Here is an 18,304-nt window from a genome sequence, read left to right as displayed (position 1 = left end):
TCCCGGAATAACCACAGATCCCAGGACTTCACAGCAGGCTCAGAAAGCACGGTTACCCTTTGGAGGTTTTGATCTCAGTGCTGGGACCCTCAGGTGCACACCAGCTGGTGGAGACTCAGGGTCCCCCCGGCATCGCTGGCCCGAGCCCAGTGCCACACCACTGCACAAGAGACTGCCAGGCGAGCTGGTGGCATTGAGCGGGAGTCTGGGCCTGACCTTTTCCCATGAAGCACCACGCCCGGCCCCCCGCTAACTCTCGGGACAGAAGCAAAAGAGTGGGGACATGGCTCGCTGGCTGTTCGTGGGAAACAAGGGGCAGGGCAGGAAGGGTCTGGTGAAACCTGAAGAAGACACTGTGACCATGACGGCCCCCTGCCACCCGAAGCTCTCGAGAACCCCCCCCCCCCGGCCCTCGCAACTGCTTGACCTCCCCCAGGTTAGGAGACGCACAGCTCTTGCAAAGTGGAAAGAGACTGGGAGAGTCGAGTCTATCAGTCACTGAAACCTGAGGATAAGTTGGCTTTGTCAGGCTTCCCTCCTCCGACACTTGGCAACAGGAGCCGGAGGGGCACCCAGACGCCCAAGCCAGCCGCTGAGTCTGGGCGGCCACGCCTCGGCCAGGGCGCACGAACACGAGGGAAGGACACACTCACCAGCTGCTCCGAAGTGAGCCGGAGGGTCTTCTTGTAGCTGAAGCTGGACAACAGGGGGAGGTGGCCCGCACTTGGGGGCTTGGAAGCTGCGTGTTCGTCATCACTGGAGGATGACTCATGCTTTATCCTGGAACACACAGTGACGTAACCACCACTTAGGACATGCATCTGGGCAGCCGTGAAAAATGCATCAGGCCAGAAGCAATGGCTGAGTCGATCGGGTCTCTCCCCAGTGCCGTCTCTCGGGGGGTCATTTACCATATGCCATGACATTTCCCCGTGAAGGCCCGCTAACTCCCATTCATACGCCTCCTGCATTATTCATCCGGGGCTGCCTCTCCTCGTTCACGTCCCTACTCACTCGCTATCATCACACCACTTTCCACCAACTCTCCTCTTCCCGATAAACAGGGTTAAGCTCCGTCCTTGCCGAGGGAAACATTCTCTTCTGTTCCCCGAGGCTGCTGGCCAAGCACGAGAACTCTGAATTTCCACACACCCTGACGGATCAGTTCTGTGTTCACACCTCTCCAAACACACGTTTCTTTTTTTTTTTTCAGTGTTTATTTATTTTTGAGAGAGAGAGAGAGAGAGAGAGAGAGAGAGAGAGAGAGAGAGAGAGAATGAGCGGGGGAGGGGCAGAGAGAGAGGGAGCCACAGAGTCCGAAGCAGGATCCAGGCTCTGAGCGATCAGCACAGAGCCCGACGCGGGGCTCGAACTCACAGACCGTGAGATCATGAGCTGAGCCGAAGTCAGACGCTCAACCGAATGAGCCACCCAGGCGCCCCACCAAACACACATTCCCAAATAACCCAGCAGGTGCCGGTGAAGACAGGGAAGACATCAGTCCTTCTCCAGAACCCCCCGAGCCGGCTGTCCTACACACCTCGTCTGCCTGCGCAGAACACACAGGCCAATGCTCCTGAGTCTTCCAGACTTCTCCGTCTGGTGAAGGGCTGGGAGGTGCGGGTGGGAAGCAGGCTCGTTTTCTTTAAACAGCTCATGTAAAGCCTATCAGTAATTACTTGTTCCCTGGATTAAAATCCCGCTATGGCATAATCCCCAACCCAGCGGCTTCCCGCCGCTTCCTGCATCCGGGGACCATTATCTCCAAAAACGTCCTAACACTGTACGAAGTTAACAAATGTTGGCTAAGGCTAAGTGGAAAAGGCTGAGTGGCCCCAAGCAGGCAGGTCCCATCCTCATGCCTGCCTCCAGAGCTTCCTGCTCGGGACATCCCTTTATGCAAGACTGATACGCTCGGGAACAAGCCTGATACGCTTGGGAACAAGACTCATACACTTGGGAGCTCCGTCTTCTCTCTTTATCTCCAAGGGCTCGGACCTCGCTAACGCCCCCTTGTCCTCTGGCCCCCCACTCTCCCCGCCTCCCCTCCCACTCCTGTGTGGCCTGTTGCTTTCCCACCCCGTGTGTGCATCCCAGAGCAACGCCTACAATCCACGGCTGCCCCGAACTGGAGAGACCTGAGGGAGGTCACCGGACCCAGCTGTGCTGTTACTTCTTCTGTTACTTCCGCTACCTCTTCGTGGGGAGGAGCCTCCTTCCGCAGCTAGAATGAGCTGCGCTTCCGTGAGCACCTGACGCCCTGACCCCACAAGAGGGAGCCTGAGGGCTTCGGGGCTGGGGGGCTGGAGCTCATCCATCCAGTGCTTGCGACCGACGGCTGTCGCTTCGGCAAACAGCCTGGCCCCCGCACTCCCGGGGCTTTCTGTCTCAACAGTCACAACACAGCATGGCTTTAAGTGCTATGATCGGAAAGCAGACTTGGCCATCTCCAGGACACCGGGACCGTGGGGAATAAGCCATGGGAACGGGCCACTGGGTCCACAAAGGACGACAGAGCGTGGGGGCGCCTGGGTGGCTCAGTCGGTTGGGCGTCCGACTTTGGCTCAGGTCATGATCTCACAGTCCGTGGGTTCGAGCCCCGCGTCAGGCTCTGCGCGGACAGCTCAGAGCCCAGAGCCTGGTTCGAATTCTGTGTCTCCCTCTCTCTCTGCTCCTCCCCCGCTTGCTCTCTCTCTCTCTCTCTCTCTCTCTCAAAAGTAAATAAACATTTTAAAAAAATTTTAGAAGGACAGAGCATGGAGGCTAGACTCCAGGCTAGTCCACAGCAGGGCTGGGCTACATGCAGATGAATCTAACCAGTGACATCTGTGGCCGGTTTCTAGGTAAAGTGCAGACGGCACTGGGGTTAGAACCGGAGAGGTCCGTGTTGGAAGTCCACGGGAATCAGGCCGTTTGCACAAATCGCTTCGTTTTCTTTCAGTCCTGATCTCCTCATCACCACATGTAGAGGAACAAACAGCATCCCCCCCCCCCACCCCCCACCAAAACACTCAAGATGCAGGCAGACGACAGACAGACAGAACCAGCCCAGGAGACACAAGCCCCGATGAGGCCTCACAACTGGAGAATCCCCTCTCTGGGCCCCTGGCTCGTCTGTAAAGTGACATGTTCTGACAACAGCCCTTTCCAGTCCCGGCCCCCGTGGGTCCCGTGAACAACGCTGGTTCTTCTGAACCACCGGCCCGCAGATTTCCAGATGGGTCAGGCACAGTCCCGGAGCACCCAGCTGGCAACCCAGAAAGAGACGAGCTGCAGGCCCCTCGCTGAATCGGAGACTGTTTACGCTCCAGCCCAGCAGCCTGGAGGGAAATGAGATCCAAACGCGAACCAAAGCTCGCACGACACCAGACTGATGTGCGCCTCTGCCCGTGGGGTGTGGAAACACGAACGAGGCGGAATCACCGTTCATTTCCATCTGCCGCTTTGCAACCGAACAGCAAAAAACCCACTAAATCCGTGCGGCTGGCCGTGCTGGAGGGAAAACAGACACAGACTCCGGAACGCAGCTATCCAGTTGGCTGCCGGTAGAGCGGCCGGGGGGCGAGGACGCCACCCCGCGCAACGGGGGTCCCGCCACAGTCCGCTGGGGCTCACGAGGGCCCGGGAGCAGGGCCGCTTCCCAGCACCGGCCAGAAGCGACGCCACAAAAGGGCTCAGCCCGCTGGAGAGTCTGTGTTCGCGGAGCAGCTGTGAACAACACCCGGGTTAGCGCCCGTCGCCGCGTACATTCTGCAAGCGGAAGTTTCACGACTCGTATGGCGACAAGCAGCTTGCTCAATGAGGCAGCTTCGGGGCCTGTTCTGTCAATCAAGTCTGTCAGTTACGGCAAGGCGCCAACGCCTTCTCTGAGTCAACGGCACGAATCGAGCGGGGAGGCTGAAGGCCTAAGACGTTTCCCCTTCTCGAACGAACTTTCAAACTCCCGATCCCTTCTCGCAAGAGTCAGAGCTTCGTTTTTCAGGGTTAATAAACGAGCGTAGCGTGATGAACTCAGAGCGCTGCGGGCTCTTAAATGGGTTCTGTTTGGCCGCGAACAGCATTTTCGGCAACGTCCAAAGAGGACTGTGTCAGGCGGTGAGAAAACCTGCAACGATTCCGAGAAACCGTGCCAGCTGAGGCTCCGGCTTAGCGGGCAGGAGCCACCCTAGGGTCACGCTGCTCATCGCCCTTGGTCCCCCTCGGCCCCCTGAGCCCCCACCGGCCCCCTGCGCCCCCCTCGGGCCCCCATGGCCCCCTGCGCCCCCCAGCTCCCTCCCCGGTCCTCCACGCGGCCCCTGGGAAGCGGAGAGGAACAGTATCAGAGCCGCTGCATGCCACACTGCCCGCGGTCGCCACGCTCTGTGCCTTGGACCCTCCGGCCGGGCCCATCCCAGAGCCACCCCCCACTGTCCTGCTACAGCTGCACCCCCCGCCCCCAGCCGTGCGGCCCTGTGGGGGTTGCGTTCTGGACCTCCCTCCTCATGGAGGGAACCGCCCGAGCCGATGTATGTGGGGTTGGCATCATTCTCCCCATTTCACAGACGGAAAGGAGACACCGCGGGGCTGACGATTCACCAAGGATCGCACGGCAGGCCGACACAGCCTCGGCTCTCCGTCCTGCTCACGCTGCCTCTCGTGTTCGGAAACCATGGCTAGGACAGAGAAGGTTCTTCGAAAGAACGGGAGAGCAGGAAGTTTCTGGTGGAGCTAAATCACTGGTTTAAATGCTCAAGGCAGGAGAGCCAGCGCTCCGTCTGTGTCCCCTGTCACCGTGCTGCCTCCCGGGCTGCCTCCCCCGCTGCTCTGGACACGACACCTGCCCCTTTGCTCGGATATGGAGACCAGTTTGCCCGAAGCCAGGACCCCAAACCAGGCCCGCCCGACTCCAGGTCTGCCGTTCGCAGCCCGCGGCTGGCCACTCGCAGGCGTAAGCAACGACCCGCTGAAAGTCCACCAGCTTCTATCCCTTCAGAGGCCAGCACGTTCTCGGCCTGCGCTGCACCTTGAGCACACCTGCCTTCTCCCTTCCGGGGAGTTTTTCCTACTTCCGCCTATATTTTCTATTTCCAACAGCGAATTCTAGAAACAAGATAGTTTACGATGCAGAGCGATGGCCGGGAGGCTGAGAACCTGAGATCTAAGCCTGCCCCTCCTATGAATCAACAATATATTGGGTAAAATTTATCAAGTCAGCAATAGCTCCACAACATTTATGAAATGCCTGCTGTGTGTCAGGCATCAGCTTAGCCCCCAGGATACAAAAATGATGAAGATCTGCGTCTTGCCTTCCATTAATTTGTTCGCTTTTTTCTTCCTGCTAAATGAGGAACGCAATCCTGAGTTTCTTAAGCACGGGATTACTCTAAAGGTAAGGTGACGCGTAAAGGGCGTTAGGTTGGCTCATTCGCTATCTACGTACGTTATCGACATCCTAACTGGTGCACGATGGCATTGCCCTCAGATCAGAGTTGCCTTCAAATCCCGTAAGAACAGATTAACCTGACGGCGAACATTCACAGTACGTGTGAGTTGCCAATACGAACCCCTGTCCGTACTTAGGAAAGTATCAGCAAAAGTCCCAGGAAGTATTTAGATGATAGGGAAAAGCAATTTCCTTCCGAAGGAAACTGATTTCCACGTTACTGTTAATGCTGGTGCTGGCCACCATCATCGCCACCGCTGCTGTTTTCTGCACATCCAGGGCCATCAAACACCGAGACCACGAGAAGGGCTCTAGTTACAGGACGTGCCCGGAGTCTCACGTTCACTTCGCAAGGTAGGTATCTAAGGGCACCACTGCCACCATTTGATTCATGGGAAACGCAGTTAACTGTTCCAGTTCGCCCACGGCTGCAACCCCGGTCCGCCTGGGTCCCAGGCCTGTATGCTCGGTGAGCCCCAGCAGCCCCCAACGGCCACACGTCATGCCCTTGGACACAGAAAGGGGCCGCAAGGGCCCCCGCCAACGCGCCCCGTACCTGGTGGCCATGCCGAGCTGTGACGGCTGCTCCCCGGGGCTGTGGCTCTTGCCAGCCAAGCACTGCTCTGGCTTACTTTCCTGGAGAAGGAGACGAGAAGGAGTCAGGGGAGTACCAGAGAGAAGGGCCGGTGTGCCACGACGGGCTCCCCGGAGCCCAGGGCAGAGCCCCGAATGCCGTCCCCAGTGATACGCACCCCACGCATGGCAGGTGCTGATTAGTGCTTTGCTTGGATGCCTTGAGTGAAGCTGAGAAAAACTGTTTGACAGAAATGAGTCTGTTTTCCAGAAGTGCTGGTGGCACCAAACCAAACTTCATAATCGCCGGAGCTTATGCAAATGCTTTATCAAGGGCTGCTTGGATACCCGAATATTTTCAAAATATTTTCTTATAATTGCTGATAGAAATGCTTGAAAATATTTTCACACCACATTTTGCTTGGGAAAATGCTTCTCTCCTTCTCAACACCACACACTCCTCATAGAAAATGCTCCTCCGATGTACCAGAAAGAGCTCTGGGACTCTGAAGAGATCTGGGCTCAGTTCTGCTTCTCTTGCTTGGGAAGCTGGGGCAAGTCATGGAAGCTTCCAGAGCCTTGTCTCCTCACCGGTAAAAGGGGGGGGGGGGGGTGATAACATCTACGTCCTAACGCTGCCGTGAGGACCACAGAGATGCTGTGCCCACACAGAGCCTGGCCTGCAGCAGGCAAGGGACCAGAAGACATCCACCAGCCCCCACACACGTCACGGAAGTCATCAGATGGGAGGACCCAGGGCAAAGGGTGTACAATTGAATCCCACTATTTGCGATCATCTGGTCAGAAGGAAGGTTAGTGGCTTCAGTGTTAATAAGAAAATGAGCAACGTAAACATGAGGGTGACCATCGTAACTTCGGATGAGTACAAACTATATCCAAATATTCGTTAGCTCTTTATAAAATTGATGTGATAACATGCCCAGTAACTTTTAATCTATTTATTGAGGTAACATAGCCACCACTGCCAACAATCCTTTATTAGACTAGTTCAAAAATACGTAACTGAAAAAAATGTATTTCAGTTTTTTTAAGAAATACTTAATTTCACAACTTCATGATTTCCTTCATGCTGGCATTCCCCTTAATTCAAACTGGTGCCAATGGGGATACTCTACAATAAATAGGCCTTTGAAATAGCAACCAGCCCTCTGCCTAAATTCTAGAACATTCTACTCTCTAGGAAGGGAACTAGAAAGGCCCTTTATGTTTTAAGTCACCTAAAGTAAAGTATATGTTTGCTCTAATCTGTTCATACCCTTGGAGATAATGGAATAATCACCACCACTCAGGTATGCTGAAAGAAAATGTCAAAGAACAATTTCCTCTTGACAAAACCTTCCATCAGACTTTTTCCCTTTGAACTCATGGAATAAACAAATTGAGATCACTGGGGTTTCTGTCAGTATTGTAACAACCGACTTGACTACTGTCCTTGGGGTTTCTCTACACTATATTCCAAAAGTAATCAGCATTCCCTCAAATATTTGCCAAACCCCTGCTCTGAGTCCAATGTGGGCACCCAGGATACCCAGGGATCAGAGCCAGACAGGGTCTCCGCCTTCATGGAGTTCAGGATTTAGAGGAGAAAGAGATGTTAATAGTCACACTAATATGACTACAAACTCTTGACAAAATTTATGAAGGCAAAGTTTCACAGGCAGGACTATGAGAGCAGAGAGCAGCAGCCCAGACTAGTCTGCCAAGAAAGGGCTTTTTGAGACACTAGTCAATTAAGTGAAGGGCGGTGAGAGGGGTCCCAGGAACACCAGGCAGTGTAAATGGCATATGCAAAAGTCCTGGGGTAGAGTGTATGTTCAGCCAGTGAAGCTACAGTAGAGAAAGCAGGGGGAGAATGACCAAAAAAAGTTTAAAGAGGGACGCAGGGGCTAGGGTACAAGTGTTGTAAGCCATGTTAAGAATATTGGTCTCAACCACGGAGAGACCTGGGATCCCAGAAGGTTTTAAGCAAGGAATAATATAAATTGGACCCGTCTCCTAAGTCGACCAATGCACCTACGGTACAGACGATGAAGAAGAGAGGGCGAGAGGAGACCAGTCGACCACCAGAAGCAATCCTGGGAGGGACGGCGCCAGCCTACGTTTGTGGGGGTGGGACTGGAGTGAGGTGGGTACATGTGAGAAATATTTAAGATGGAAATTGGTGGGACCTGACGATGAATTAAATGTGAGACGTGAGGAAAAAGGAAGGGTCTAGCCTATGGAGGGGCACCGGCACCGTTTTTCCGACCGGGGTCCGGCAAAGGAAGAATTCACAAGCAAGCTGTGAGGCCAGTCTTCGAAATGACCAGCTTTGAAGTGTCTCGGAACATTCACATGGAATAGCCACGTACTCGGCTACTTGGTAAGCGACCATGGAACACAAAACAACGTCTGGTTTGCAAATAAGAGGAGGCATCGCACGAGCATGGGTGGGGCTGCCCGGGGAAAAGGAGGCCCTAAGACAACCCTCGATGACCGCCGCCCCCCGCCGGCCGCCCTCACGGTCGTGGAGCCAGAGCGGGGACAGCCTTAGGAGGAAGGCAGTCGGGTGGACACAGGGGCATGGAACCTTCAAGAAATAGGTTGAGAGGTTGACAGAGAGCTGGGAAAAAAGCATAGGCATCTACAGAAAGGGAAACGAAAGCCATGCATATTGAGACGCGCCCTTTCAGTGACATGACTAACGGGAATCGGTCTACCACGAGGAGTGTGGCCCCATTCCAGCTAGACTCACAAGCAGCAGAGGGCTGCTTAACTTTAAACAGAAACGTAAACTCTCAGACCGAACCCCTTCTTTTCACAGATGCAGAAATCCCAGAGGGGCAGTGACTTGCCCGCAGTATCCCCCCGCCAGCCAGGTCGCAGGGCCAGGAGGTGAACCGAGGCTCTCTGGCCACACCTCCCCTTCCTCGGCCCCTTCCCCCCACACCCTGGGAGGCCTCTCGCTGCTTCTCGGCAGGGCTGGCTCCCAGAAACCCAGTACTGCGCCTTGGGCACATTCCGCTCCCGTCCGGAGCACGAAAACGCACTCCACAGACCCAAAGTCGTCTGGGCTAAGTAGAAGCACCCTTTGGTGGCCCGTGCTTACCTCTTTGATCGTGGTGTTTCTTCCCCTCCATGAAAACCACCACCTTCCGCCCTTTCTGGGCATCTTATCCCTCACGAGAGCTTCCACAGTGGCCTGTTTTAAACGGATGGGAACATAAATAATGGAACCAAAAAAAAAAAGATCCACTCAGCACAGTCAAACCAAAAGACGCACGCATGCAAACCAAAGGAAGATTAAAAAAAAAAAAAAAAAAAAGAAGAAGAAGAAGAAAGAAAATCAGAGAAAACACGACATACTCTTCGTGGCTGAAAAATTTCCGAGAAGCAAAACCTAATGGCGTCCAAAATTACATGAAGATAACTTAAGCACGAAGACTTAAGAAGATGGTGAAGGGATAAACAAACAACAAATGAAAATAAAAAACATGACGACAACAACAAAAAAAAAGAAAGCATTGAAAATCATTAGTGATTAGTACGACCAGAAGTTTGCAAATTAAAGTGATCTACGGGTTAACATACCGTTACTCTCAACATGATGAGTATAAAATAAAAAATGAAATGACCGACATGACGTATAGGGTAAAAAACCGTTTTTAAACAAACAAAAATAAATAAATAAAAGGCACAGGATCTCTTTAGTGAATGTAAGTTGCCAAATTTTGACCGACTGAACCTGAGTAGATGCACTGGGGTCAAAACCTCACGTATTAACGAGAAAACTCATACTCTTGCCCGAAAGAAATGAGCATTTAATGGGGGAAGATCAAATAATAATTCATAATTTTCTAAGTATTTGCAAAGAAGAAAATATCAACCTTGAGGCAAATCCCAGCACCAGGGAAAGGGTTCACAGAACTATCAGGGAATCATCACCCCCGCTAGTAATGAAAAAACAGTTTACGTCTTTCAGCCAAACAGACTGCAGGTAAGCAGAAAGAGAAATCATTCACATGTTTCGCCTGAAGCGTGCTTCTTTCGGTCACTTAAAGATCCCTACCTGATACAAAAGAAACTCCTAATATACCAAAAAGCAAATCCTTTATAACCTAGTCACAAAGAGGATAATTCGTACAGATGTTGATTTCCCCATTCCTCCTAAATTCATCCATAAATGTAACAAAATCCCAATTAAAACAAAAAAACAAACTACCAGGATTATCTTCATACCTAGACAAAGCGATTCTAAAGTTCGTTTATAAAACAAAAAGATCCCAGAAAATTCGTAGACAGAAGAGTATTAAGTAGGTCCAAGCCGCACTGGATATTAAAATATGTTTAAAAGCTACAGTAATTAAAAGAGTGTTACGTTGGTACGTGAGTACACATATAGATAGAACAGAAGACAGAGTCCGGAAATGAACCTAAATCCATAAACAAACGGAATACATGCTTGTAGCCGTAACTGCCTAGCAGTGGGGGAAAGAGTCCTCTAACAAAAGGTACTGAGATACTTAGGTAGCTACGCCAGACCCGGTGACTTGATGCTCTGGGCACATCATCCCCTTTCTTTCTTGCCAACAAATCTAAAACCCTGTTCGAGAATCAGGTGCAGTATGTTCTGACCTCGGTTGGCCTACGTCAGTCATCGTCACTGTTTTGCCCGCAACTGCTTTGGAGGTGATCCCGTGACCAAGTGGTAGCCAGTGGAAAGTGAGAAATCTGTCTCCATCCTTCCTATTTGGGACGTGGCTGTTTGAGAAGACGATGTGGGGGGACGGTCGCCTTGTGAACATAAAGGGAAAGCCAAGAAAATCACAGAGAAGCTAACCCAAACTCATCAAGCCTGAAACCACCAACCTCTAAGACTCTTACTGAGTCGGATAAGAAACGCCTATTATTTAAGCTACTTGTAGTCATTCTGTTTTCTACAAGCAAAGCATCCTGATGCGATAACCCACTGGAAAAAACAAAAAGCAAAAAAACTGATTTGGGTTCCCGATACCTCTCTCACTCTCAGAATAAAACCCAGCCCGGTCAAAGATTTTTAAGAAAGTACTAGGAAACAAGATGGTCCATTTTCCCAAGTTTTGCAAATGAGAAAGCAGGGCCATTCGAGGGTGATACGAGACCATAAAAGACAGACAAAGTCTACGTGTAAAATGAATTCTATATTAACAAACACAATAAGCAGGGCGGAAAACTTACTGACAGCTCGTAAAAAGACTTAGGATGTGTATCACAAAGACTAAGTTTAGGGGCCACGCGCACTCCTCCTGTGAGCGAACTCCTTTAAGGTAAAGGAAACTTCGATTGCATTGGTCCTTTTTCTTACTGCTGTGCAAGAGCTGAGAAATGTAACATAAAAACGTATCCTGGGCCGGGGCTCCTGGGTGGCTCAGTCGGTCGAGTGTCCGTCCGACTTTGGCTCAGGTCATGATCTCACGGTTCGTGGGTTCGCACCCGGCATCGGGCTCCGTGCTGACAGCTCGGAACCTGAAGCCTGTTTTGGATTCTGTGTCTCCCTCTCTCTCTGCCCCTCCCCTCCTCGCGCTCTGTCTCCCCCTGTCTCCCAAAAATAAATAAATGTAAAAAAAAAAAAAAAAAAAATTTTTTTTTTTAATGTATCCTGGGCCACGGATACCAAGGAACCGGGCAGGGACAAAACAAAACCAGCAAGGGAAACGTGACCTCAGACAAAGTACCACCACCGACGAGGTCGCAGTCTCCAAATCCCAAAACGCCTCCCCACGCAGGCACGTGCGTGTGCAGGAAGGGGTGGGCACGGACTCAACAAAGTCAGAGGAGACTTTTCGAGAACCTCAGATATCAGAACTAGCTGATCTGCTACAACACCAAATGGCACAAAGCACTTGCTAAGCGGACGAGGGAGACAAGGGGAGGCACGGTCTTGGCAGCACGAAGAAATGTATAATCCAGCAGGAAGACGCAACGCTGGAAAACTGAACAATTCCAAGCCCAGTGTGCAGCGGGTCCCGAGGGGAGCGTGAGAGCATGCTGGGCCACGGCAGGCCACCAGCCCTTCTAACCCTGCCTCCTCCTTGCGGCCATCACGCTGCCTCGGGTGGCTTAGGAACTGCCAGACCCTGCCTGCTCCCTGCTTGGGCCGCTCGGCCCCGGGGCCTGCTTCCTGGCTGAGCAGCACCGACACCCCCAGCGTCTGATGCGCCGTCTCCCTGCACCCAAACTGCCACCTGCTCCAGCCCTTCTCTCTCATCCCCTCGTCATCCCTGGGCTCTGACATCCGGGCATCCACCTGCCCACCCTCCGCTGTGTCCCTAGCGCGGCAGGTGTCGGGAGAGGAACCCTGGGGGCAGGATTTGATCTGGAACCGGCAGGACTGGGAGGTCTCGCCCTGATAAAGGAGGGGAAGGCCATTCAGCGTGCGAGAGAGGCGGACTCCACGAGCTCCAAAAGGACGTCATGTGATGAACTTTGTGGTGCTACGAGAACAGTTACGTTCCAACCACCCAGAGGAGTCTCCCCGTCGCTTGCAGGGCCGCCTCTTCTTCCTCGTGTTAAAGCTCACCTTTGGCAAAGGCTTCTGGAAGGCCTGCATCGCCAGGAGCAGAGGGGCCGCCGTTGTCCAGTTATAATACCTGATGGGAGAAAATGAAACAGATGTCAAAGACCAAGGCTCACGCTGCAAGGTCTTACGAGCGTCATGAGAAAACAGTCATGGAAAGTTCTGGAACTCCAGCTGGGTCCCCAACAGGCCAACACCCTAGCCCTCCCCCACACACCCCTCCCCGGCAGGGCCCCTCGTCCTGCTGACCCCACAGCAGCCAGTCCCAGGGGCCAAGCACAGCCAGGCAGGCGCGGTGGCCACGGTGCCACCAATGTGCCTGTGGCATTTCTTGCCACGTTTCATAAAAAAGGCAACCAGGTACCCCAACTTAATACCTAAACACCCTTGACTTCCCCTCAGGGAGGAAAGCTTGCCAACCGGCTACAAAAACACCTGCACGTCCCGTGACCTCAGACACCCAAGCCGGGGGAGGTACGCGGTCTATTCTGTTCCCGCCTACGTACTACACAGGCCTGAGGCCCAGGGGCCAAGTGCTGAGACTAGACACGTTCCGTAATAAAACTAGGTAACACCACAGGACTGTGCCGCTAGTGAAGAGCTAATAATAAACTGGAACGAAGACCTCGTTTTACACCGCTGAGGTTTATACGCCGTCACCATCTCTGCATCTGAAAAAGTGCATTTCCATCGGCGTGGCGTGACAGTCAAAATGACCTCCCAGAGGAACCTACTTATTCCCGATCTTCACCACAAGATTGGGGTCATCAATGAGAGCTGGGTTGTCCACAAACTGCTGATACGACACGGCTTGTTCCAGAAATGCATCTGTGAAGGCAATCGTAGGGAATAAGGAGAAAATATAAGGAACGTTCGTTAAGGCAAGTAGGCTCGCTTTTCACTCACTCGCTCGCAAGTATCTTCCAGCCGTACAGACAATTCTTCCACTGCGCTTGGAAAGGGGCTTCAGTTAGTTCTGGGGACGGGGCCTGTGCAGAAACGAAGGGAGGCTGGGAGCAGTCGGAGGGGTCGGGGAAGCGTACCCGCGGGCAGCGCGGCTGGGAGCAGGTGTGTGGAAAAGACGCTTTATACACGCATCCGCGGAAGCAGCTGAACGGTAAGCGGGCTCGGAAACCAGGCCACTCAGCTTATCAGTCACGCTTATTGGCGTGAGCTTGTAGTGAGCTCGTACTTCACCCCCCCAAACCTCGGTTCCCTCGTCTGTAACGTGGGGATCGGAACCACGCCTGCTTCCTCGGGGGCTATGAGGTGGGACAAGGTCGTGCACGGAAAGCACGGCGTCCCGAAGGGCTCACTCAGAGTCAGGGCCCCGGTGCTGATCCCTGTCACCTGTTGCAAGTGCCGGAGACGGCGTGAGACCAGCCCGCCCAGGCCCACCGCGCTCCGAGAGGCGGGAAGGCCACCGGGTCAGGAGGCCCTGGACCTCAGCCCTGACTCCGGCTTCTAGAACGAGCTCTGACCCAAAGCCCTGGCTTCCACTCGAGGTCCCCCATTCAGCTAGGCCATGTCTCGAGCCTAGATGAGGGCTCTGACCACCTCTGTAACCCTAATTTGTTCCTACCCTTTCCCTTGGGGGGGTCCCGTATCCCCTGAACGAAACCAGGACCCAGGAGACCCAGGACACTGAGAGTCACCCCTGTCCAGCAGAAAAAAAAAAAAAAAAAAAAAACCCTGGTCATGATGCCAACTCGGAGTGCCCACGACACGGATCTTTGGAATCCTGATTCATACCACCAGCTACTCTCCTCGGGGACTCCCGGCCATGGGAATCTGGCCTCATCTGTACGGACCCCCGTGAGATGACGGTGGGGGCGAGTGTACCAGAGAGGGGGTACCACCGACACCAGCCTCCTCCCACTCCTTCCCCGCCCACAGAGTGCTCCCCGCTTCGGGGCTTCAGAGTGGCCGGTGCCCGAGATTCGGAAACACAGTGTGGCTGGTTATTAGAGGGGGAGGGGGCCTGAGAAAGACTTCCTGTAATGGACCCGACCAGCTGGGTCGCATTGAGCAACTTCTTTCAGTCCACCACCAGCTGCCGGATCTGCTGGTTCAGGTTCCAGAATAAAGGGCCCCAGCCTCGCGGAGAAACTCACGAAGCCCTGAAGGGACGTGAGGACGGAGACAGGAGTCTAGGATGGCTTCTCGGGGCAGGAAGGGAAGATGATGGCTTCTGAGCGCCAAGGGTTGAAGTGCACACCCTCACCTGCCGGAAAGCACCACCCCCGGGGAGGGGGGCGGGGTGGGGCGTGATGAAGAACAGTGGAGGTAGGAGGAGTGGCGTGAACGACAGAGCCCTCCGGTCGGCCAACTGCAAGCCGGCAACATTTGGGCCTTGAGCGACAATGAGTCACTTGCCCTACCCCTGAGGCAGCCAAGCGGAAGGCGACCTTGGACGGAACTAGAGAAGCCCAAGCTTCCGGACGTTGCGGCCGGTGGCCACCAGGGGGCGCCCGTGGCTCAAAGACGGGCTCCGAGGCCAGGCTCTGGGGCCGCGCTACCTTTGGTTATCTCCCTGTTGTCGCTGAGGCCTCCGCAGAGGGAGATGGCGATGGACGGCAGGTCCCTCGGGCTGTCCGAGGTGCTCTCCACGCCGCTGTCGATGCCAGAGCTGCCCACGGACTGCGGGGACTGGTTGGCCGACCGGGCGCCGTTGTCGCTGGTGTGTCTGGCCAGCCCGGAAGGCTCTCCGCTGGAAGGACAGGGGGAGAGGCTGTGACATCGAGGCCATCAAACGACTCCCGCCACACGACAGCCCTCGAAGGAGCACGGGAGGTCACCTCAGGACCACGACAGAGAAAGGCAGGCTCAACGAATCACCTTCGGAGGGAAACAATTATTTTAGCCTCCTGGGGTCCCCTCCCAAACCCATGGGAAATGAACTGAGGAGAAGGCACGCTGTCCTAAGAGGCCACGGGACCGCCCAGGGGCCAGCCCTCCCTGCAAATCCCAGAACCGAACAGGGGCCCCGAGGGCCACGGGAGAACCTCTCCTGGGCAGGGAACCTCTCCGAGGGGGCGGCTGCCCGCTCTTGGCCACCGGTTCAGGGTGTGGGCCACACTGCCCGCTGCGACACGACCGTGGGTGTCACCGCGGGAGCCAGCCGCGAGCTTGCGTTCCTGTTCCGAAGGTGGGAAGCCAGCCGCACGGAGACCCCCACGCGCGTCTCCAGGGGAAGCCCACTGTCGTTACCGGTTGCTTCTCACAGTAAAATCTGAGCCTCCCGCTGCCTTTTTCTCCCTCGCTCCTTAGTCAGCCATGAAGGAGGAAACCAGACTCACACAGAGTCACCTAGACAACGGTAAGAGGAGTAAAAATAAATCTTACTTTTTGGGAAAATACAGCGCAGCCACTTCCGGGTCCATATCGGTGAGGTCGTCCAAGTAGACGCCGTCGGCACCAAGGTGTCGGCTTCGTTTGTCTGCAAGAGCAAACGGGCCAAGTCAGAACAGCGACCTTCCAGAAGCGCGGACTTCTGAGGCGCACGAGACGGCACTTAAGGCGCAGTGTGCAACTGTGCTCACAAGCGGCCCCCTGGCCCAAGAGCACAAGGGTCAGAAGTCAGCGGCCCGACTCCAGACGCCGAGCGACCCCAGTGCGCACGTGACCCCATCACCGCCAGGCGTGCGACCCTGACCAAGTTCTGTCACCCTGCGGCGTCTCTGTCCCCCCGCGTGCGAAGCGCCCGAAGGGTACTAGGTGCTCCGAGTGTTGAAGCGATTCCTGTCATCATCCTCATTAGCATCACATGATGAAGGCACTCATGAAGCAGGCCCTTCTCTGGGCCAGGACTCCCGGGGACGGCAGCCGAAACGGTGCAGGGCCGGTCGCGGCGCACCAGGGCCGCAGACCCCCTGCCCACCTCTGCCAGGGCGTCACGTCACCGGCTCACACACGTCCGGAAAACCGCACAAGGCTGCGCGGTTACCAGATCAGGCGTGACGTCAGCGCCTCCGGGTAGGCAGCTGGGTGTGTCTTAAGAGAGCAATTATGGAGCACCGACTGTGTGCCAGCCGCCATTCTGAGCGCAGGGGACACAAAAGGAAACCAGACCAGAAGAGTCTTGGTCTCACGGAGCACGTATACGCGAGGAGGGGCGTTCCCGGCAAAAACGGGCCAACACCCAAATGCTCATCGGATGCAGGGATAACACGGCGCTCGCGGCAACGAAACCAGGGCAACGTGCTAGACCGAAACCCGGGGCAGGGGGAGAGGGGACCAGGATGAGCTCCCTAATCAACTTCCTACGTAGCCCCAAGTGTGTGAAAAAGACTGCATCCCTGTGGATCCCAGCACCCCGATCTACAAAGTGAGGGGGCTCACTGCACCGCCCCCAACGGCTCCTGTCGTCTGATTGTCTATAACTGAATTCTGATACTTTAACACCTTCAGCAAAAGGGCACAAACTGAACGCGACGGCTGTCCCGGTCCAGCACCCACCTTGCCGTATTCGGAACAACCGAGAGAAGGAACCCAAGCGTGCAGACAGAGCACCAAGTTCACGCACAAGGAGCCAGCACACGCGGGCCTTCCCACCTTTTTTCCTGGAAGGAGAATCTGTCTTGCTCGCCATCGGGGCCACGGTGGCAGACAGGGGCTTGGGGTCTTCAATCGCGGCTAAAGGCGGGGCCGCGGCTCCTAAGGCCTCGACATCTTCTTCGTTCACACACTGCATGTCCGTTGGAGGCTTGCTCGACTCTAAACCGGGCGGCACGGGAGGCCTGGCCAGCGTCGGCGACTGGTCACTGAACGCATCTGAAGATTCACTCTGAACGGTCTGAAAGTGCGTCTTATCACAGACTTTCCTACCGTTCAATGGACTGCAGTCTTTCACCTTGTGTGGAGACTAGATCAGAAGGGCAGAGAGAGACAGACAGACGGACACAATGGTCAGAGCGTGGGCAAACAGGAAAACAGAGTCAGCTGGGGAGAAACGATCAACCAATTAAAGATCTGCAGAACTGTCTGCCCGTTTGACGGACATTTAAGCCTCGGGAGCCACCCGGCGATTTCCATACCTGCCAAAAGATTCTAGAAAAACCAGACTATCCGTAGCAAATGAACTTTCATATATAACATCAGCTGCCAAAGAGAAGTAAGTGGGATTAGTAAAGGCCGACAGATACAAGAGGCTCAAATAAACGTCTACCAGTGGAACAGGAAGTATATTCATACGGCGGGTATTTCGCAGCAATGACAAGAGATGAATTACAACTACACACAACAACATGATGAGGGCTGTCAAACCAACCTCTGCTGTTAGAGCAGGGGGCTGTTGATCCTTCTGGGGGGTCAATCTGAATAGTAACTACAAAGGGTGGGGCTTCCAAGTTGCTGGTTAAGCCCCGCTTCTCCGTCTGGGTGCAAGTCCCGTGGATACATTCGTAGTGTGAAAGTTTATTTTCTGCGCACTTATGATCTGGGCGTTTCTCTGGATGCAGGTTATATTTTAATGACGTTTTACCCCCAAAATGTGAGTGAATAAGTAAAGATTTGGCGGTCGGTTCGCCTGAGTGGGAAACTAACATTTGATTCTACTTCTCCAAGGAGTTTCTAGTTCTGGAAAAGATTTATCCAAACAAAAACCAAAATGCAATTTATGGGTTAGAGAGAGAAGGGAGGGTATTCGTTTCTGGACCCGATCTCACAAGCTTCTAGCACAAATGAAAACAACACTACAGCACGTCTGTGGTTGGAAGCGTTTTGCCAGAAGAAGTGATGGGTTAGCATTTTCA

General features: G+C 54.1%; 1 protein-coding gene across 7 annotated transcripts in view; it reads right to left on the bottom strand.

Moving 5' to 3' along the window:
• Nucleotides 1-18,304, bottom strand: part of LPIN1 (lipin 1) — a 129,358-nt gene that overhangs the window by 23,299 nt on the left and 87,755 nt on the right. For all 7 annotated transcript variants that reach the window (XM_060648714.3, XM_060648734.3, XM_078444972.2 and 4 more), the window contains 8 exons: nt 17,106-17,415; nt 15,897-15,990; nt 15,071-15,261; nt 13,286-13,379; nt 12,555-12,624; nt 9,105-9,197; nt 5,979-6,058; nt 654-780 (listed from right to left, as the gene is read on the bottom strand). In XM_060648714.3, coding sequence (XP_060504697.1) covers nt 654-780; nt 5,979-6,058; nt 9,105-9,197; nt 12,555-12,624; nt 13,286-13,379; nt 15,071-15,261; nt 15,897-15,990; nt 17,106-17,415 — 1,059 coding nt within the window. The remainder of the gene's footprint in view (nt 1-653; nt 781-5,978; nt 6,059-9,104; nt 9,198-12,554; nt 12,625-13,285; nt 13,380-15,070; nt 15,262-15,896; nt 15,991-17,105; nt 17,416-18,304) is intronic.

This window comes from Panthera onca, chromosome A3 (genome assembly GCF_046562875.1).
Source record: "Panthera onca isolate mPanOnc1 chromosome A3, mPanOnc1 haplotype 2, whole genome shotgun sequence".
In the NCBI taxonomy this organism is placed as follows: domain Eukaryota; kingdom Metazoa; phylum Chordata; class Mammalia; order Carnivora; family Felidae; genus Panthera; species Panthera onca.
Note: the sequence above shows the minus strand (reverse complement) of the source record. Positions and strands in the feature narration are given on the sequence as shown.